We start from the raw sequence: 22691 nt of genomic DNA on the forward strand, positions 1-22691 counted from the left end.
GAGTCATTTCTACCTGTACCGCAGGCACTGCCCTTTTATTTTACCTTCCATGACTTTTAGGCTGTGTGCCCCTGGCTTCACCAATCAAAGGTCATCGGGCTTTTAAGCACATAATAAAGAGAAGGCACCTGCTGGCACTGACAGCTCTAATTGTGCAGCCTTAATGGCCCTGAGGTTATTTTTAGAAGTTGCTGCTGCCCTCTTGGACGCTGGCCATTTTTTTTTTTTTTTTTGTGAAGTGCCATTTCATTTACCACCTTTGCTCGTAAGCGTGGGGGTCCCACATTGGCAGATCCTTTCGATGTTTAACACGTGCGCCCCTGTGAGATTGGGAGAACACAAGTGAAATTACAAGCAAGCTGGCACAGCTTTAAATTGCATTGGTGACGGTGACACGCGGCCCGGTCAGAGGCGGCTGAGGGCTGTGAATTGAAATCGGAGGAATGTGAAAATTTAGTGGCGCACGATGCCGGCGGAGTACGTGCCACGACTGCAGGGGCTGCCATCCGTCATTACAGATGGCTCCTGTGATCACTTAGGAGGTCATGGAGATATTTAAAGGAAAAAAAGAAACTTGATGCCAAGGAATGGCTTTGGCACCATTGTGGTTTAAGGTGGGTTTACTCTCACAATCCAAAACTAATTGGCTCAAGGTGGGTGTGGCATTCAATGGGCACATTCTGACTGGAACCGACGTTACTAGGGCACTGGGTGGGTATTTTGAAATCCTAAGCTGAAGGGTGATGCCCACTTTTCATGCTTTAAAAATTAACAAAACAAGAAGAAGAAGAATTTACAGGCCAACATTGAAACGTGACAGCTCAGTGGAGCCAGGAAGTGCCAGTCAGGTCAGCATGCCCATGTTGATGTGACCAAATGGTACTTGACTGGGTCATTTAAAATCCATCTGGTTATGTCTTCCATCCATCCATTTTCTGACATCTGTTTACGGTGGTCTGCCCTGCCCACGAGGTGCCAGGTCAGTTTAAACCCGTCAGAAGGTCTTTGGGACAGAGAACGAACACAGGAATGTGCACTTGGAGAAAATGCCAACCGCACAAAGAAGACACCAGAGTGGAGTCCAAGTCCTCCAGTGGGGTTACCACCGTGCCACAGAGAATGTGACCCCAGACAGGCGATGACAAAACTGGTGTTGGCACAGACAGCACACACACACACACACACAAGGAGAGTGGGCAGATGCCACAAAGAGAGGAGGGGCGGGATTTGAACTTGTGACTTTACAGAGGTGGCATTGGTGTGCTGGTGATGACCAGGCTGGTGTCTGTGTCTGTGACTTTGGAGAGGCCACACAGTCAATAAACAGACTGGTGGTATGAGACCACAGCTCTGGAGATGTGAGGACATGTGGGCACACAGAGGTGGCATGAGAACCTGTGTGACGTTACCGAGACTGAAGACGCGTGACAAATCTGCAGTGCTACACAGCTGGTTATTCAAAGCCATGACTCTGAAGATGTCAGTCCACCCAGGGAACACATGAGGCCCCCTGAAGAACATGCAATGCCACAAGGTTGGTGTTTGAACCTGTGACTTTAGAGACCACCCAGTCAATGATGGCGCTGTTTATTTGTACCCAGAGCTGAGGAGATGTGAGGACATACTGCATTGGCATATGGAGCTGGCATGTGACCACAAGACTCCACAGAGCTGAATATGAGTGAAGAATGTGCAGACCCCCCACGGGTGATGCCCATGCTGGTCTTTGACCTAATGAGTTCACCGATGTGAGACCCCATGAAGAAAATGAGGATAACCCCCAGGTCTGTGAACAGACTGACATTTAAACTAATGACTCTGGTGATGTGAGGACGCTTGGGGACATGAAGCTGGCATTTGAACAGCAGACTCTACAGAAGTCCACACAGAGAGAGCATGACGACTACGCCACCTCCACTCTATAAAGTCAGTGGACAGACCCCATGACTCTGGAACTGAAGGGTCTGAATGAGGAGAGGAATGCCAAAGAATAGTTGGGGTGCCAACCGGGCCAGCCCGTCTAATGCCAGGCTCCATAAAGCGATCGGTGGCACAACACAAAATAAGCTCTGTGACTGCCTGACTAGTAAATTTGGTTTCTTGAACACTGAAGCCCACTTGGGAAGGTCCGACTCATGACAGTGACACTCTACCAAATGACACGCTGCCTTATGGGGTCTCGAGCAAAACAGAGATAGCTTCGTGACGATGTGGGAGGGGCCTAACTGCCCTCTGAACATCTGCGGAGGTGTGCAGTACCACTCTGGAACGACAGGGGGCGCCAGCGCTGACAGTATCATCTCTATTTCCTTCGTCAGTCCTGAGAAGACACCCAATGAGCCCCTCCCACATCGTCACAAGAAGCTCCACCCCTTCTGGTTGAGCCCCTTATTACCCAGAAGTGAAGTCACAAATCCAGTTACCAAGGCGGCTCTTTGAACCCTTGAGTGTGAAGATGTGAGGCCACACATGACAGAGTACGTGACAACAATCCTGTCCCCAAAGTCGTTGGGCAGTCCGGTATTTGAATCCATGTCTGACAATGTGAGGACACCTGGGCACATGGAGCTGGCATTTGAGCCCATGGCTGTGCAGGCTTGAAGTCGCGTAAAGAACATGCTAGTGCCATGCAAGTGGTGACTAGGCTGACTATTTGAGCCCATGACTTTGAAGATGAGAGGCCACACAGAGAACAGGACAACATGCTAAATGCCCCCACACACACCCAAAGTTCACAGACAGGCTGGTATCTGAACTTGTGGCACACAGCCACATGGACAGTCTGCAGATGTCACTATCAGGCGCATGGGGACTGTGCAAGTGCCACACAGTGATCCGGATGGTATTTGAACCCATGACTCATGACAATTGTGAGGTCACATGGGGAACATGCGGCACCATATGGTACATTTGATAACCGTGCTGGTATTTGAGAGGTGGGCCACATGCACTGGGGGAGAATTTATAAATGTCACAGATTTGGTCACCAGACCAGGATTTGAACCCTTGATTCCAGAGATGGGTATCACCTTGCTATATTGAGAACGTGGAAAGAAGAACAGGCCAATGTCTGAAGTGACATCCCTATGGATATATGAGGGCGCATGGGCACAGGTATAACAGGCAGATACCATACAGTGACTAGGCCAGCATTTGAACCCTTGACTCTGGAGACGTGAGGATACATGGCGCTGGGATTTGATCCCATGACTCCACAGAATTGAAGACACATGAAGAACCTGCAGTGCCAGCAGGGCTGGCGCCACCATTAAGGTCAATTGGGCATTCTCCTAGGGTGCAGATCATCATGGGGGGGTGGAGTGGGGACCCAGGTTAGCTACCACACAGTTGAGAAAGGCACTATATAGTGAAACACAGTGGATAGAGAAAGTCATGAGCCTTCATCTGCACAGCTCCTCTATGACTGCACAATAACAAAAAGTGTCTGTGTGTCCAACTGGTTGCATTCCAACTTAAGGCGCACCACAAACATTTGCAGTAATAAAATACATTGTACTTGACAGTCCAACAGATGATGCCTCACATACTTTTTGGACTCCTGCACCAGACGGTATATAACAGAGATGTGTATTGCAGTTTCCATTCCAACAAATGGTGCATCACAAATATTAAGACTGCTTTTACGAAATCCCATACCAAATGGCATATAACAGAGAGACGTCCGTTGAGCTTATCATTTCAACAGATGATACATCGCTTTCACAATGCTTTTCAGAATCTCATATTAAATGGCACATAACCAAGGCTGGCACCACCATTAAGATGAATTAGGCATTTGCCTAGGGTGCAGATCATAATTGGGGGGGGGGGGGGATGCAGCTGCACGGGTTAGCTACCAAACAGTTGGCACCGGCACTGGGAAAGGAATTGTATAGTGATACACACTATAGATAAAGAAAGGCATGAGCCTTCATCTGCACAGCTCCTGCATGACTGCACAACAAGAGCAAGCATCTGTGTGTCCGACTGGTTGCTATGTCTCTTTCATTCCAACCGAAGGCGCACCACAAACATTTGCAGTAATAAAATGCATTGTACTTGTTAGTCACAAGTATGAAAACTTCTTTTAAGAAATCCCATACCAAATGGCATATAACAGAGAGGTGTGCATTGTGCTTTTCATTTCAACAGATGGCACATCACAAACATTCACACTGCTTTTTTGAATCTCATATTAAATGGCATACCTGCATAATCAGAGCTGGCGTCACCATTAAGATGAATTAGGCATTCACCTAGGGCACAGATCATAAGGGCAGTGTGGGGGTCAGCCACACAGGTTAGCTACTAAACAGTTGGTTGGCACACTCAGAAGCTTGGCCTAGGGTTCAAAATAACCTAGCATTGGCACTGAGTGCCAGGTGGGAGATGCCAAGGTGAGGCCACACAGTCAATAACAGGGCTGCTTATTTGTACCCATAACTCTGAAGATGCGAGGACACATACAGCAGGCATTTGAACACAAGACTCAACAGTCAAAGCCACTGTACCACACAGATGTTGACCAAGCTGCTGTTTGAACCCAAGACTTTACAGATGTGAGGTCACATGAAGAACTTGAGGACAATCACCGAGTCAGAGAAAACAAGGACATTCAAACCAATGACTCTGGAGACGTCGAGGGCACATGGAACTCTGCAGAGCTGAAGACACATGAAGAACCTGCAGGGTCATGTGGGCGATGCCAAGGTGGGGCCACCCAGTCAATGAAAGGGCTTCTTATTTGTACCTATGCCTCTGGAGATGTGAGGGCACGTGACACTGGCATTTGAACCCTTGACTCTATGGAGATGAAGACACACATGGATGAGCTGGATTGTCTCTACCCGTTTGACAAATCTCTCCTGGAAGGGCATGCATTGCCACACACGCGACCTGCAGAGACTACTTGAACCCCTGACTTTACAGATGTGAGACCTCAATGAACGAGGATATGGATACGCGAATCACTTTAACACGAAGACGCCACACCGACCGCGGAGAACAAACGGAAAGTCTCTGAGAGTTCCGACTCGTGCGATTGGCCTCAGAACAGAAGGGCGGATGTTCAGTCAAAAAGGCCTTTAATTCGGAAAGAGAAAGAAACTTCATTCGCGCTCAATAAAAACAGAAAAAAGGAGATGAATGGCAGAGTTTGAGGGGAGAAAGCCTTCTAATTGAACGAAGATCACTAGGCAGCCGACCCTCCTTCAACGCGCCGCGCGCTTTCTTTTATTATTTTATTGGGGGGATTTCCGTTAAGCGCAACGATGTGAGAGGCGCGCGGGCAGCGCGATGAAAGAAACGGCGGGCAGAGCCGCGAGTCGCGTCGGCCTTTATTCAAGAGGGCTAATTTGTAGTTGGGCGCACGTGGCCGTTATGTGTCGGTGCTGAACGGCTTTGATGGCGGCTTTGAAAAAGAACAATAAAAAAAAATAAATAATAATAATAAAAAGTCCGCGGCGAGACGACGCATCGGCGAGTCTCTGGTGCAGCGCCGCCGGTCTGCTGCCTTATCCGACGATTCATCCGCGGGGTGTCTGTCCGTCCGGAAGATAAAACCGTTTCTTTTTTATTTCATTTGCGGTAGTGATCATTTAAAAGAGAATATAGCGCCTTTTCATGTGGTTCTGTGTCGTTCTTGTCGTATTATTTATTATGTTAGCTACCTGAGTGCAGCGACAGTTCTGCGCACCTCCGACTGGATCAGCTGACTTCATGACAGGTTCGCTTGACTTCGTGCCGCAGCTCCGTGCGCTGTCAGTGTGGAGTCTGCACGTTCTCCTTGTGTGCCTATTGTCTTTTTTTTTACACTGAAAAATTATTTAGTTCAACAAGCGTTTCGACATCTACTGCTGAATAAAATAAGTTGTTCAGATTTACTATAAGACGGAGTAGTTTGTTCGATTTTAGAGTAGTGTTGTGCTCTATGGACAGGCGACGTGTTAGAACGCGGCAGCCATTTTATCAGGCCATGTTTGCATTTCCAATTAGACAGGACAGGTCAGGCTGGAGAGCCTGCATACTGCAGCGTTTTGGGGTGCCAACTTAGGATCTTGGTTGGCAACCCCCCAGGCAGACACACGGTCCAGTTGGAAGCAGCCAGATGTTGTGTGGGTGTCCCCTTGGCCTGGTCCAGGCATTCAGATCCTCAGCAAGGATCACCCTCGGGTAATCACACCACATGGCCATAGTGCCGTAATTGACGCTCCCTCGCCATGCAGGTCATGTGCCACATTTGGGACTCTGTGAGCAACACAAAGTCAAACCAGCGGGGCCCAAGGATTCTCTGAAGAGACAAAAGAGTCTTCATCTCAGGTCACTGGATAACAAACAGGGAGCACAAAGACTCTAAAGATTTGGACCTTCATGCTTTTGCAGAGATGATTCAATTATTTCCTCTCTATCTATCTATCTATCTATCTATCTATCTATCTATCTATCTATCTATCTATCTATCTATCTATCTATCTATCATATAGTGCCTTTCATTTCTATCTATCTATCTATCTATCTATCTATCTATCTATCTATCTATCTATCATATAGTGCCTTTCATTTCTATCTATCTATCTATCTATCTATCTATCTATCTATCTATCTATCTATCTATCTATCTATCTATCATATAGTGCCTTTCATTTCTATCTATCTATCTATCTATCTATCTATCTATCTATCTATTATATAGTGCCTTTTATCTATCTATCTATCTATCTATCTATCTATCTATCTATCATATAGTGCCTTTCATTTCTATCTATCTATCTATCTATCTATCTATCTATCTATCTATCTATCTATCATATAGTGCCTTTCATTTTTCTATCTATCTATCTATCTATCTATCTATCTATCTATCTATCTATCTATCTATCTATCTATCTATCATATAGTGCCTTTCATTTCTATCTATCTATCTATTATATAGTGCCTTTCATCTATCTATCTATCTATCTATCTATCTATCTATCTATCTATCTATCTATCTATCTATCTATCTATCTATCTATTATATAGTGCCTTTTATCTATCTATCTATCTATCTATCTATCTATCTATCTATCTATCTATCTATCTATCTATCTATCTATCTATCTATCTATCTATTATATAGTGCCTTTCATCTATCTATCTATCTATCTATCTATCTATCTATCTATCTATCTATCTATCTATCTATCTATCTATCATATAGTGCCTTTCATTTCTATCTATCTATCTATCTATCTATCTATCTATCTATCTATCTATCTATCTATCTATCTATCTATCTATCTATCTATCATATAGTGCCTTTCATTTCTATCTATCTATCTATCTATCTATCTATCTATCTATCTATCTATCTATCTATCTATCTATCTATCTATCTATCTATCTATTATATAGTGCCTTTCATCTATCTATCTATCTATCTATCTATCTATCTATCTATCTATCTATCTATCTATCTATCTATCTATCTATCTATCTATCTATCTATCTATTATATAGTGCCTTTCATCTATCTATCTATCTATCTATCTATCTATCTATCTATCTATCTATCTATCTATCTATCTATCTATCTATCTATCTTCTTGTCATCTTCAAAGAGCTAAATGGCTGCCAGAGTCCCATTCTTGAATTGTGTGCTGCCCCCTTCTGCCTTGGAGGAATGACTTTGGCTCCACTGACACATTTCCAGGACATCTGCCCTCCCCTGCCATGTGTTATCTGTAGGTGAAGGACCACGTTTTGACTCTTCTGCTCCCTGGTGGTTTCTTGGTGCCCCCACAGAGCAGCTTGTCTCTCGTTTTCCTCTCTCCCTGTGGTCCTTGGCAGACCTGTGACGGTCCTGTAACTCTGTGGACTCTTGCCGGTGAGATGACCCTGAATATCACATACATTGGTGCAGTGGCTGGCACTGCCAACTAGGAGCTTGAGGGACTGTGACCTTTATGGAGTGGCGTGTTCTCTCAGTTCACACGTGGCTGTCCTTCCACATCCCAAAGTTGTGCCACATCAGGCCAGCGGGTGGCTCTAAACTGGTGTGTAGTGAGTGAGCAGACCCCCGTGTGTGTGTGTGTGTGTGTGTGTGGGGTCTCATTTAGCACTGGTGGGACAGACTGCAGCTCCTGCTCACCTCAAGGTTTAAACAAGCAGTTGATGGATGGATGATGTCCCATGCCAGGCTGATGCCCACTCACACTGATGTGTTCTTGTTTTCTGCACTTGTCCCTGGATTTTCTTGCCAGCTGACTTTCCCTTTCCTTCCCACAGCTCTTCACTGATGGAATCACCAACAAGCTGCTTGGCTGCCACACGGACGACTCGATGGAGGACACGCTTCTCATCCGCATCTACGGCAACATGACGGAGCTCTTTGTGAATCGCGCCAACGAACTGAAGAACCTGCAGATCCTGCACACCAACCACTGCGGCCCTAAGCTGTACTGCACTTTTAAGAATGGCATCTGTTATGAGTTTGTCAAGGGGACCGTCCTGGACAAGTGGCTGGTGAGGGAGCCCCGTGTGTTCAGGTATGGCCTGGGGGGGTCCAAGGTGACAGGCTGTCTGGGTGGGTGGGGGAGGGGGGGTGTATTAGTCTGGCCAATGAATGTGACTTGAGTGGCACACGGAGGGTCAGCAGTGGGGTCAGAGCCCCAATCACTGAGCAACTCTTATGTCATGTTGGCACCTGGTGGTCACAGGGGACCCTCTGGTGGCTCTGATGAGATTAGAGTGCCTGTCCAGGGTTACCACACCGGGGGTCTGAGGTCACAGTGTGCCCTCTTGTGGTCAGAAATGAAATGGCGAGAATGATTGGATTAGTTGCTGTGCCCGTGTGTGCCTGAGTTGAACTCTGGGCACTCTAGCTTACCTCCCACACCCAAATGGCACCCAGACCATGCCCTATGATGAACTGGCATCCCATCCAGGGCTGGTTCCTGCTTTGACCTCCCTGAAATGCCAATCTGGGAGTGAGTGTTCCCCGGTGCAGTGGGTAGCTCAGGTCTCAAATGCCCTGTATGTATTTGTGGTATATGTGCCATGCCCTGATATGAACTCCTACCCACTCCAGGGCTGCTTCTTGAGTTGAACTGCACTGAATTGTCCTCGTGGGTGACTGAGTGAGTGGGTCCTGTGATGAACTCGGGTTCCATTCAGAGTTTTGGTTCTTAAACACCCAGTTGGCCCGATGCCTGTGTGTCCATGTGCCCAGTGATTATCTGAGGGTCCCTGTATAGGGTGGCACTGCGGCACCGTGATGACCATGAAAGGTGTGCACCTGCCTTGAGGACCAGTGACTTTGTGGAAATCTGGGGGGGAATGGGGGGGAAAGGGGGTGCTGTGTGGTGACACCTGAGGGACCCTCTATCCTGACGTGGGTATCTTCAAATCGCCATCATCGGAATTTGAACTGAGTTCAGGTGGAGGGGTGACCACTACCCCAAAATCATGTGCCTTGACCCTCCTCGTCCGCTGGTCACACTGGGGGGGGGTCTTATGAGTGAAAGGAGATATGACAATGAGAACAATGAGGGGGACATCATGGTCAAAAAAGGACAAGGGGTTGCCCCAATAAAAAACAGGAGAGCTGCTCTGGTGACAGTGGCTGACTTGTGACACATCACCAGAGTGACAAGAGTGGGGCAGCTGGACCAGGGACCTTCATTGGCCCTGTGACGAGAGACGGACAGGACCAGACGTTGAGTGGTGAGTTCAAGTGGCTGCGGCAGCCTTTAAGGAAGCAAGCGCCAATGGGCAAGACCCCCGCAAAAGAGCCTAGTGAGGGGGCACACACCAGTATGGGGAAAGCCAGCAGTGGTCCAGCAGGGTCCTCCGGTCTGCTCTGCCACTCAGTCTTCTCTGGACAGAGCCGGTGTGTTGGTGGGCTGGCAACTTTCTAGAACGTTAAGGGCTGCTTGCACTGATGAAGTGAAGTGAGAAGATCCTGTATAGAAAAATACAAAGAGAGACGTGAAAGGCGCTATATAATAGATAGATAGATGGATCGATGAAAGGCACTATAAGATAGATAGATAGATAGATAGATAGATAGATAGATAGATAGATGAAAGGCACTATAAGATAGATAGATAGATAGATAGATAGATAGATAGATAGATAGATAGATAGATAGATAGATAGATAGATGATGAAAGGCACTATATAATAGATAGATAGATGGATCGATGAAAGGCACTATAAGATAGATAGATAGATAGATAGATAGATAGATAGATAGATAGATAGATAGATAGATAGATAGATAGATGAAAGGCACTATAAGATAGATAGATAGATAGATGAAAGGCACTATAAGATAGATAGATAGATAGATAGATAGATAGATAGATAGATAGATAGATAGATAGATGAAAGGCACTATATAATAGATAGATAGTGTGAGATATGGCCGGCCATTCATCCCGGCCAATACCCCCAGGCCGCTAGATGGAGTCCTCCTTGCAATGTGGAGATGCCCCGAATTCCAGCAGGGCATCATGGACTATGGAGTTTAGTGCCTTACATCTATCTATCTATCTATCTATCTATCTATCTATCTATCTATCTATCTATCTATCTATCTATCTATCTATCTATCTTATAGTGCCTTTCATCTACCCATCTATCTATCTATCTTATAGTGCCTTTCATCTATCCATCTATCAATCTATTATATAGTGCCTTTCATCATCTATCTATCTATCTATCTATCTATCTATCTATCTATCTATCTATCTATCTATCTATCTATCTATCTATCTATCTATCTATTATATAGTGCCTTTCATCATCTATCTATCTAATAGATAGATAGATGGATAGATAGATGAAAGGCACTATATAATAGATAGATAGATAGATAGATAGATAGATAGATAGATAGATAGATAGATAGATAGATAGATGAAAGGCACTATATACTAGATAGATAGATAGATAGATAGATAGATAGATAGATAGATGAAAGGCACTATATACTAGATAGATAGATGAATGGCACTATATAATAGATAGATAGATAGATAGATAGATAGATAGATAGATAGATAGATAGATAGATAGATAGATAGATAGATGAAAGGCAGTATATAAGACTTATCAATATAAAGTTTAATATGTATTTGATAAGAAAGGCGCTTTACAGGAGTCTGAATGTTATAAAAGGCACCTCATAGGAGAGATTGGCATGAAAGCTGCTCTACAGTAGATAGGTGGATAGACATGCCAGACACTAAATTATTTATAGATTGGGATTAAAGGCACTATATAAGATAGATTTGAAAGGTTCTACAGATAGATCCAAAAAGGCACTATATGACAGATAAATAGATGGGTGTAAGAGGCACAAACTAATACGCAGATGTACTGATGGACAGATAGCTATGATTGGCACCTTATGATAGGTAGATGGGTGTGAGAGGCACTATATAATAGATAGATAAATAAGTAAAGCTCTAAATAATTATTTATAAGCGATTCTGAGATGTAAACGTGAGGTGAAGTGACTGCATGTGCAGTAGACTGGTGCTCTGAAGGTCATTGGATATTAAAGGTGCTACATGATGGATGACTAGAGATGTGAGGCCTGTACATATAGATCGGTGTAAAGACGCTATATAACAGAGAGCGGTTTGAAAGGCGCTATAACATATGTAGAGGTAAACCTAAAGATTTTAAATGACCGTATAAGACATAAAGGTTGCATTATAATGGGTGATAGACAGATATGAAAGGCACAACATAACAGTCAGATGATGGCTACATTCAAAAGGCACTATATAATAGACAGCTTGATATGAAAGTTGCTATAAAATAACAAAACAAGCTACGTATGAGACAGAAAGAAATGCAGGCCGTAGATAAGATGTAGTTGGTACTACACAAAGGAAAGGCCCTCTGTGGTAGATAAAAGGCGCTATATCAGGTAAACCCAAATTAAAATACACCACAGAGCGCAGGTGAGAGCCGTTTTGTAAACTTTCGTTTCTTTCTTCCTTCCACTTGTGAGCACAATGCCCACAGATATAAACCGATTTACAATTCCACATGCATTTATTATTCTTGAAGTCACGTGCGTCACTCAATTCAGGGCTGCCGTTCCCTCTGCTGGACTGACGAGCCACTCGCCACCTTCTGTGCCAGTCTGTGGTGGCACCGCCCGTGCACAGGTTGTCCCCTGGCATCAAAGTGTGCAAGACCTGAAAGCGGGTAGGGTGTCGTGCCAGCCGTGTCATTCTTGGTGTGACCCCTGTACCACTTAATGACAATATGGTGGGGCACCGCAGGATGTCCCTCGTGTGGCAAACCCGTCCACAGGTGGCTGGGTAGAAGGAGGTCGCATTTGTCACATCGTTGCTGCTTTGAGTTCGCCATCTTTTAAAAAGTCCCCGAGGGTGTTTTCTTTTTTTTGGGGGGGGGGGGTGTCTCACATTTTTAAAGAGACGAGGGTTACAAAGGCCACCACAATAAGAGCAAGAAAAGAAAAAGAACAAAAACAGCCCAAGCTTTTTTTTCTTAAGCACATTTTTGGCCTGGGAATTAAAAACACAAATATGTCGACTTTCAGGTTGCCAACAATTTATAATGCGACTCGTCATATTGAGGGTCCAAAGGTCAGACGGCTTCCAAAGCCTTGGCTCGCCTCCCACTTTTCAGTTTGTCTGGGGTCGATTAGCAACAAAGGGACATAAACGGCCACAACGGGGACCGCAGAAGCACCCGCCGAGAACTGCGCCATCGCGTACTCTGAACGTGTTGCCGTGACACGGATTAACATAAAAACTAGAAAGACACCACAATGCACAATTTATAGCGCCTTTCAACCCATGACAATAACGTCACAAAAATGTCAATTATTGCATCTGAGCGACAGAAGAAAAAGGACATAAAAGGACACGTGGCTTACGGCCCCCCACGTTTATTCATCCCCATTGTCTCATCCGGTCGGAACACAATGGTCGGGGGCCGCTGCGTAATTTATCAGTAGGACACCCCCCCCCCCAGAAAACTGGTGGGCTGCGCCTGGCCGTGCTGTTCATTTCGGCTTTGGCTCAGTAAAGTGAATTTACGTGGGCTGCGCTGTCAAGAAATTATTCACAATATAAGGGGGCCATGTCTGGGAAATGTTACCAAGCACGAGTCTTAATATAGCGCCTTTCAGTGTGAGGACTCATGTCACGGTTCTTGACAGGTGATATACTGTAACTGTCCCCATTGTCCTAGAGTGTCATGACAAGCGAAGAAGCCTCAGGGTCACCAATGAGTGACCATAGATCAAGTAACTGTGAGTCTCTATATAGCGCCTTGCATTGTGACTGTCAGGTTACTGACAGACTCTAACACTCTAACGGTGTTCTGTATTTCTACAACGTCAGGCGAGCCAAGTGCCGGTCTCAGGGTCTGCAGCAGTAGGCGAGAATGGGTAACCATGAGTTCTAATATAGCGCCTTTCAGTATGAGCCAAGGGGCTTGACTGATAAACTGTAACTGTTTCTGTATTTCTACAATGTCACGGCAAGTGAAGCACCTGACTCAGGGTCACCAGTGAATTAGCGGTGAGCAGGAACTGGCAACCATGAGTTTTACTATAGCGCCTTTCAGTCTGAGGCTCATGTCAATGTTTTTGACAAATGCATTGTAACTGTTTCCATATTCCTATAATGTCACAGCAAGTGAATTGCCTGACTCAGGGTCACCAGTGACTTAGCGGTTAGCAGGAACGAGCGACTATGAGTTTTAATATTGTGCCTTTCAATATGAGTCTTGGGTCAATATTTTTAACAAATGTATTATAACTGTTTCCCCTGTTTGTACAATGTCACAGCAAGTGAAGTACCTGACTCAGGGTCACCCGTGAGATAGCAATAAGAAAGGACGTATCTGTGAGTTTTCAGTCTGAGCCTCCTGTCAAGGTGCTTGACTGATAAACTGTAACTGTTTTTTTGTATTTCTATAATGTCACAGCAAGTGAAGCACCTGACTCAGGGTCACCAATGACTTAGCGGTTAGCAGGAACGAGCGACTATGAGTTTTAATATTGCACCTTTCAGTCTGAGCCTCATGTCAGTGTTTTTGACGAGTGCATTGTAACTGTTTCCATATTCTTATAATGTCACAGCAAGTGAAGTGTATGTCTGCCTCAGGTTCATCAGTGAGTGACCATAGATCAAGTAACCGTGAGTCTTAATATAGCGCCTTGCACTGTGACTGTCAGGTTGTTGACAGACTCTAAAATTCTAACGGTTTTCTGTATTTCTACAACATCAGGCGAGTCAAGTGCTGGTCTCAGGGTCAGCAGCAGTCAGCAAGATTGGGCAACTATGAGTTCTAATATAGCGCCTTTCAATATGAGCCAAGGGGCTTGACTCATAAACTGTAACTGTTTCTGCATTTCTACAATGTCATGGCAAGTGAAGCACCTGACTCAGGGTCACCAGTTTAGTAGCAGTGAGCAGGAACTGGCAACCGTGAGATTTAATATATCGCCTTTCATTGTGAACCTCATGCCGCTGTGCTTGACTGATATGCTTTTGCTGCTGCCATATCACTGCAAAGCCACGAGACATGAAACACCCGACTTATACTCATCAGTGAATTAGCAGTCAGCAAGCAGGGGCAACCAATTAATTTTAATATAGTGCCTTACAATCTGAGCCTCATGTCAATGTTTTTGACGAGTGCATTATAACTGTTTCCATATTCCTATAATGTCACAGCAAGTGAAGTGCCTGACTCAGGGTCACCAGTGACTTAGTGGTTAGCAGGAACGAGCAACTATGAGTTTTAATATACCACCTTTCAATATGAGTCTTGGGCCAATATTTTTAACAAATGTTTTATAGCTGTTTCCCCTGTTTCTACAATGTCACAGCAAGTGAAGTGCCTGACTCAGGGTCACCCGTGAGATAGCAATCAGAAAGGACGTATCTGTGAGTTTTTAGTCTGAGCCTCCTGTCAAGGTGCTTGACTGATAAACTGTAACTCTTTTTTTGTACGTATTTCTATAATGTCACATCAAGTGAAGCACCTGACTCAGTGTCACCAGTGACTTAGCGATGAGCCGGAATGAGCGACTATGAGTTTTAATATAGCGCCTTTCAGTCTAAGCCTCATGTCAGTGTCATTGATAAATGCACTATAACTGTTTTTCATATTTCTATAATGTCACTGCAAGTGAAGCGCCAGACTTAGGGTTGTCAGTGAGGTAGAACATGTGGCCATGAGTCTTTATATAGCGCCTTGAATAATGAACACCATACCTTGGATGTTTCTGCTGTGTCAGCTGAGGCAGGTGTGGTGACTCAGTTTGGATCAGTGATTAAAATGACCAGGTACCCGTGTGACTTCATAGTGCACCTTTCACAGTGATTGTCACACCGAGATGCTTGATGGTTGTAGGGCAGTCATCTCCACATTTCTATACAGAACAACGTGACTCCCCTGGACTGGACCCCCATGTGTGTTAATGCGCACCGATGGGCCACAACACCCAAAGCACTGCCAGGTGGAGTGAAGAATACTGATGGTGTCGTCGCCGTGGCACCAGTCGAGGGGGGGGGGCACATATCAAGCAGCCAATGAACAGTCACTCCTTGAAAGTGACAAGTCGGATGAGCACAAGGACCTGAGTGACTTTGACAAGGGCCACATTGTACTGGCCAGTCCACTGGGTCAGAGCATCTCCAAAATGGCAGTTCTTGTGTGGTGTTCCTGGTTTGAGTGGTCAGTATCTACTAAAAGTGGACAACCAGTGAACTGGTGACAGGATCACAGGCACCCAAGGCTCATTGATGCCCATCTGGTCTGAACCCACAGAAGAGCTGCTGGAGCACAGACTGATGAACGTCATGCTGGCACCGAGAGTACACAGTGGACCACAGCTGGCTGCCCAACCACAGACCGGCCAGAGTGCCCATGCTGACCCCGTCCACCACCAATAACATCTACAGTGGGCATGTAAGCATTAAAACTGAACAAGAGATGGCAGCAGGGTGCACTCTGGGAAGAAGGTGGCATGGCGCTCTGGGCAGAGTTCTGCTGGGGCACCTTGGGTCCAGGCACTCATCTGGATGTTGCTTTGACATGTACCACCTAACCTTGGTGTTGATTTCCATTGTGAAAGGCGCTATATTAGAAACAAATGCCCACTAATGACTCATTTGTGACTCCAAGCTGGTTCTGTCACTTGCCAGCACTCATGCTGTAAAAAAGAAATAAAAAATGGAAACAGCTACAGAATATCAGAGAAATATCCGCACGGGACGTTCACCATGAAAGGCGCTATATTAAAACAGATGCTGCTTTTCTTTTTGACCATTACCTGGGTGGCCTTAGCAATTCACTTCACCTGCCGGACTGGCACCACGTAAATATGTATGTGTGCGTGATGAAAGGCGCTATACTAACAGACATGGCGGCCAGTCCTCTATGACCAGTGACTGTGTGCCCAGTTCAGTCACTTCATGTGTCAGAGTTCAAAGTGTAGCTGACTAAAGCGTATCTGTCAAAATCTCTGCCATGCCATTTACCATGAAAGGCGCTATATCAAAACACACATGGCTGGCAGTGACTCATTTATGACCCTCGGATGGTTGGGTCACCTGCCAGAGCTCACACTGTCAAAATCAATCAATCAATCAACCAATCAATCAATCAATAAATGAATAATGAAAACAGCTGTAGAGTATCTCTTAAATATCCCCACATAACGTTCACTATGAAAGGCACTATATTAAAACAAATGCCAATGTGTGCCCACAGCTGAGTCACTTCACCTGTCAGGGTTCAAAGTGCAGACATACAGAGCTGGCAGAACTGTAATTGTCAACTGGGCACACAGTTGCTGGCAGCCGTGTGTTTTAATATAGCGCCTTTCACAGTGGAAGCCATGCTAAGGTTCTGAATCCTGATAGATGAAGTGGCTCAACTGGGCACATAATGACTGGCAGCCACTCATGTGTTTTCATATAGCACCTTTCACAGTGTAGGCCATGCCAAGGTTCCGAACCCTGATAGATGAAGTGGCTCAACTGGGCACACAGTGTTTTAATATAGCGCCTTTCACAGTGGAAGCCATGCCAAGGTTCTGAACCCTGAAAAATGAAGTGGCTCAACTGGGCACACAATGACTGGCAGCCAGCCATGTGTTTTAATATAGCGCCTTTCACAGTGGAAGCCATGCCAAGGTTCTGAACCCTGAAAAATGAAGTGGCTCAACTAGGCACACAATGACTGGCAGCCAGTCGTGTGTTTTCATATAGCACCTTTCACAGTGTAGGCCATGCCAAGGTTCCGAACCCTGATAGATGAAGTGGTTCAATTGGGCACACAGTGTTTTAATATAGCGCCTTTCACAGTGGAAGCTATGCCAAGGTTCTGAACCCTGAAAAATGAAGTGTCTCAACTGGGCACACAATGACTTGCAGCCAGCCATGTGTTTTCATATAGTGCCTTTCATGATGAACGTCCTGATGAGCGAATGACAGGGTAATTGGGCTTGTTCTCCATTTTTCCCACAGTGCCAGCCAGCGCTGGCAGATGAAGCGACTCACTCGGAGTTCCAGCAGAGGACGCTGCTGAAGTCGGAGCTCTAAGATTTATAGTTCAGCACGGTGGCCACTAGGGGTCGCATTTCTTTCTTTCTTTCTTTCTTTCTTTCTTTCTTTCTTTCTTTCTTTCTTTCTTTCTTTCTTTCTTTCTTTCTTTCTTTCTTTCTTTCTTTCTTCCCACCGTGTTATTGTGCGCCATGATGGCGGGGGCTCCCCATTTTCCACGTCACTTTGACAAAAAGCCGAAGCCAGCAACCAGCCAGCCAGCCAGCGAGCGCCATTCTCCGAAGACGTCGTCTCTTTCGAGAATTGTTGGTCGTAATCCAGCCCACTTATGATAATGAAAGAACTTGTGACTGGGGACCATGGGAATGAGGCGCACTCGGTTATCTGGCTATTTTTGTTTTATTTGTGGCTTTGCAGGCTGATACAGAGCAGAGCTGTGTGAAAGCCCCGAGTTCAGAATGTTCTCAGGAAGAGAGCGCTTCAGTTTTTTGACAAGGTCACGGTCGTCTCTGGTCATTATCCGTTAACCGCGCACGGGCAGAGTTTCACATGCCTTGGTCAGAATGTGAATCCCGTTTTAGACAAATCTGGGGGGTGGGGGGGATTGGGACAAAGGAATCCAAGTTTGGATGGGTGGGCAGCATGGCTGTACGAGTGCATTTGGCAAGCAGGGGGCAGTATAGCGTCAACGAGTGAGCATTTGTGAGTGGAGAGGTGGGCGCAGACGCAGGCCTAGAGTGGTGAAAAGGGCCCAGCGGGCATCAAGTGAGAACCAGGAGCCAGCTGTCGGATGGCACCCTTTTGGCTTGGCGGGCACTTTGGACCATAAACCCCCAGGTCACTGACCCCACCCAACACAGCACTATCCCCACTATTGAAAGGCGCTATACACAACAATACTTGTCCCAATTAGTAAGTTTCAGCCTAAATGCACAAAGCAGGCCTTGTGGCCTAAACAGAGTAAAAGGGCTCCATGAAACTTAAAACGAGGCAATGGACCCAAAGAGCGGATCTCAGGGGTCCGGATGAGGTTAAGCAACAAAGTTGAACCTCGCCCCTTTACAGCCTACGTAGACAAAAAGAGGAAGGCAGGACTCCTCAGAACTCCAAATGAGGCAATGCCTATGAACACAAGACTTGAAGGCCCCCCTTGTGCCAGGTGAGCTTTACCCCAAACTTTAAGGCCCTCACAATCAAAAAAGGGGGCCCGTTAGCAGTGCAGCCCTCCACAGAACTCCAAATGAGGCGAGGCCTCCCAAGACCAGGCCTCAAAGTGAGTCCAACCTCACAAAGCAGGTCTTGAGGCCTACACGTGCAGAAAGGGCCTAAAGCACAGACGAGTCTGAGTAGAGAGAGGGGAACCATAAAAGACCCTGACCCAAAGATAACAAAGCAGATATTCTTACAAAGAAGAGAGTTTACATACATAAAACACGTGATCTAGAACTAGGCCAGAAGAGTCTTTATGATTGTGACGATAAAGCCGGCTTTTAGAAAGCAATCCAAAATGAAATACAAAATCAAAAACCTGAGCAAAGAGTCCAAAAATAAACACTTAACAGAAAGGCAAAGACAAAGTCAGACACAGTGACAGCCCTGCGAATCTATAAAGGGATATCGGCAACAAAACAGTGAAAAGCACAATAGAGGAAGGACAAACGTCTGTCTTTGTGTCCGTTCAGTTGCTTTGTCTCTGTCATTTCAACAGATGGCGCATCACAAACATTGTCACTGCTAGCATGAGTCCCATACCAAATGGAATATGACAGAGACACATGCATTGCATTTGTCAGTCCAACAGATGGCACATCAAAAACATTTGTAGTAATAAAACACGTTGCATTTGTTATTCCAACAGATGGCGCATCACAAACATTTGTTGTAATAAAACACGTTGCATTTGTTATTCCAACAGATGGCGCATCATAAACATTTGTTGTAATAAAACACGTTGCATTTGTCATTCCAACAAATGACGCATCACGAAAATTGGCACTGCTATTATGAATCCCATACCAAATGGCTTATGACAGAGACACATGCATTGCATTTGTCAGTCTAACAGATGTCACATCACAAACATTTGTAGTAATAAAACACGTTGCATTTGTCATTCCAACAGATGAAGCATCACAAACATTTGAAGTAATGCCTTTTTATTACAAATAAGCATCTGTGTGCTTGTGGATCTGTGTGTGCATCCGGTTGCTATGTCTCTGTCATTCCAACAGATGGAGCATCACAAACACTGCTTTTACAAATCCCATGCCAAACGGCATATAACAGACCCATAGTAACCAATCAGACACATCAGACAGTTGTCCTTTTATTAAGGACGATAAGCAGATTTTTCTTCATGTGGCAGGTACGACAAATTGGACAAATTCAGCATTACCATTTGCAGCGCACCATCTATTGGAATGTATATTCTAATGCATGTAGTAATAAATGTTTTGCATTCTTCTTTTCAACAGATGGTGCATCACAAACATTAGCATAACTTTTATGAACTCTATACCAAAGACACATACATTGCATTTGTCATTCCAACAGCTGGTGCATCACATTTGTAATCATGCATTTTATTACTACTAATGATTGGGATGTGCCATCTGTTGGAATGACAAATGCAGTGCATTTTATTACTACACGCACGCATTAGACAATACATTCCAACAGATGGTGCTCCACAAACGTTAACGTTGAGATCCTCATTGATTACTGTGATTTCAAGTCGACTTGGACGGGTAGCACAGCCAGTGTCTAATACAGTAGTTGTGTAGTGAAAAGCACCCGACAGGTTTGGTAGCCTTGGGCTTAAATTGGTTTAATGGTTGATTACTTATAACGTTCAGAGTGCTTCTGTTTTATTTAATGTATTGCATGTTCTGTTGTCTGTTTTGAAAGATTATTTTTCACATTTTTATGTATTTAACATTATGTTTGAAATTGTGTTGTGTCCTTTTAAATGATCTACGCCTCCTTATGCTTTGTGGGTGGAGCCCCAGGAGGCGGGGCTGCCATGACATCACTGCCCCAGAGCCCGTCCTTCTGAGTATTTAAGGCCAGAGCAAAGGAGGCTCAGATGGGCAGAACATTTCATGTGTTTGGAGTCCCGTAAGCAGGTGGTGTGGCACAGGGGTTAATGCTGAGGGGGTTCAGATGCCACTTTGGACACTTGTGTGACCCTAAAGTGAGGGACTTCACCTGCCTCTGTTCCAGTTGGGAAAGACAAAAAAAAAGAACTGTAACTAATTGAACTTCAAATGTTGTAAGTCACCTTGGATAAGTCAATCATAATAACAAATCGACGTTTTCTTTGAATTCTACTGGTTTTGCTGCCTTCTCACATCTGTTAAATGATTCTGACTTCTGGATTGAGCATTGGGCCTTTCGGGCAACTCCTTTTTGAGTAATTTCTTGCTTTTCATTTTGTATTTTTGTTTAATAAGTCCTAATTTATAAAGATTGTTGAATTGCTGTTTTGCACACAAGCCAGGGGTTTACGGTAGTCCTCCCCCTTTGGTTTATTTGGAAACGTTTCTAGTTCTTTTGCTAGCTCTGCTAGTCTAGAAGCCTACTGGTCATAGTTTGGACTGGTGGGTCTCTCCTTGGCTGGCCATTGAAGCCCCTGACCAGCTTCTTGGCTTATCTTTGGAGGCTTCACCCCCATTTTGTCTTTTATCACTGGCATTATTTCTGTTTTTTGTTTGTTTGTTTGCAATAAAATTCCTCCTTAGATTTATGTGGTCTTTCATTTACAATGATTGCTCCTTTCAATGGTGCTTGAGGCTTATGCTTGCATTTTTATCGTAATGTTGTAGTTTGTTTCATACGCTGCCTTTTTGTGTTATTGTTGCCGTGATGCAACGTGTGGTTGTTAGGGGTGTGGTCAGCAGACCGACGCCCTACAAGATGGCGCAGCGTGTTTTGTGGTATCCGAGATCCTCAGAACAAAACAAAGCAAAGCAACTGTTGCCCGGTGTCTCGGTGTGCGGATCTTCATTCTTGACTAATGTCAGGGTCAGAGTCTTGGTGGTCCTTTGTGATTTTGACCTTTCATTTGTGACTCCTCCACCTTTCCTTTCACTTCTGGTCTGCTCAGTTCCTTTCACCTTCTCTTTGGCCTTTAGTCAGTTTTTGGAACCCTCGTTTCGAAGCAGACCTCGGGGTTGATGTTCACTGGATTACGAGGAGCTCATTTGTAAGTCACTTTGGACAAATGTGGGCTAAACGACTGCATGCAAATTTAACTTTCTTGAATTCTGTTATCGGCTGTATCTGTTTGCAGGACATTTTTTGCCATATTTTGAACATTTTGGTGAATAAATCTATTATATTAAAAAAGTTTCCTGCCATGTTCGTGTTCTTCAGCTTTGACCACATCCCTCCACACGGCTCGCCCAATCACGACTCCTGCTGTGCATATATATATGTGTATATATATATATATGCATATAAACATATATAGAAATATATAAGTATATGTATGTATATATGTCTGCGGTGGGTTGGCACCCTGCCCAGGATTGGTTCCCTGCCTTGTGCCCTGTGTTGGCTGGGATTGGCTCCAGCAGACCCCGTGACCCTGTGTTTGGGTTGAGCGGGTTGGAAAATGGATGGATGGATGTATATATGTGTGTGTGTATATATATATATATATATATATATATATATATATAGGGGTGGGCAAAAGTAGGTTTACAGCTGTGAGTACATGAAACACAGAGTTTATTCTTGTATTATTATTTATTTATTTATTAATTATTGTATTACTAATTTGTATTATTTGTCTCCTTATTTGTCTTTTTCTTAATGCTTTTGAGTTAATAAAGCTATTGCAATAATCATAACCTGTGATTTTTTCCATACAAACAACTGTAAACCTACTTTTCCCCACCCCTGTATATATAAAACTCCAACGTCTGTCTGTCTGTCTGTCTGCTTGTCATGAGAGAACTATTTAACAGATTTAGATCGGGTTTCCGGTTGATTTCGCGACTTCTCTCATCCTGCTAAGTGTCAGAGTTCACTTGCATTTATTTGCGCGAATCCGAGAGAGAGGCTGCGGGCTGAGGGGAGGGACAAGTGGGCGGGGCCCAGGTGATTGGCAGAGACATGACAGCAACGTGCTCTTCTCCC

The 22691-nt window shown here is 44.8% G+C and overlaps 1 protein-coding gene across 1 annotated transcript in view; it reads left to right on the top strand.

Moving 5' to 3' along the window:
* The window catches only part of LOC114647385 (ethanolamine kinase 1-like), a 188891-nt gene that overhangs the window by 61772 nt on the left and 104428 nt on the right, over positions 1–22691 (top strand). The window contains exon 2 of the mRNA XM_028796088.2: positions 8266–8525. Within this exon, the coding sequence (XP_028651921.1) occupies positions 8266–8525 (260 nt within the window). The remainder of the gene's footprint in view (positions 1–8265; positions 8526–22691) is intronic.

This window comes from Erpetoichthys calabaricus, chromosome 2, assembly GCF_900747795.2.
Source record: "Erpetoichthys calabaricus chromosome 2, fErpCal1.3, whole genome shotgun sequence".
In the NCBI taxonomy this organism is placed as follows: Eukaryota; Metazoa; Chordata; class Cladistia; order Polypteriformes; family Polypteridae; genus Erpetoichthys; species Erpetoichthys calabaricus.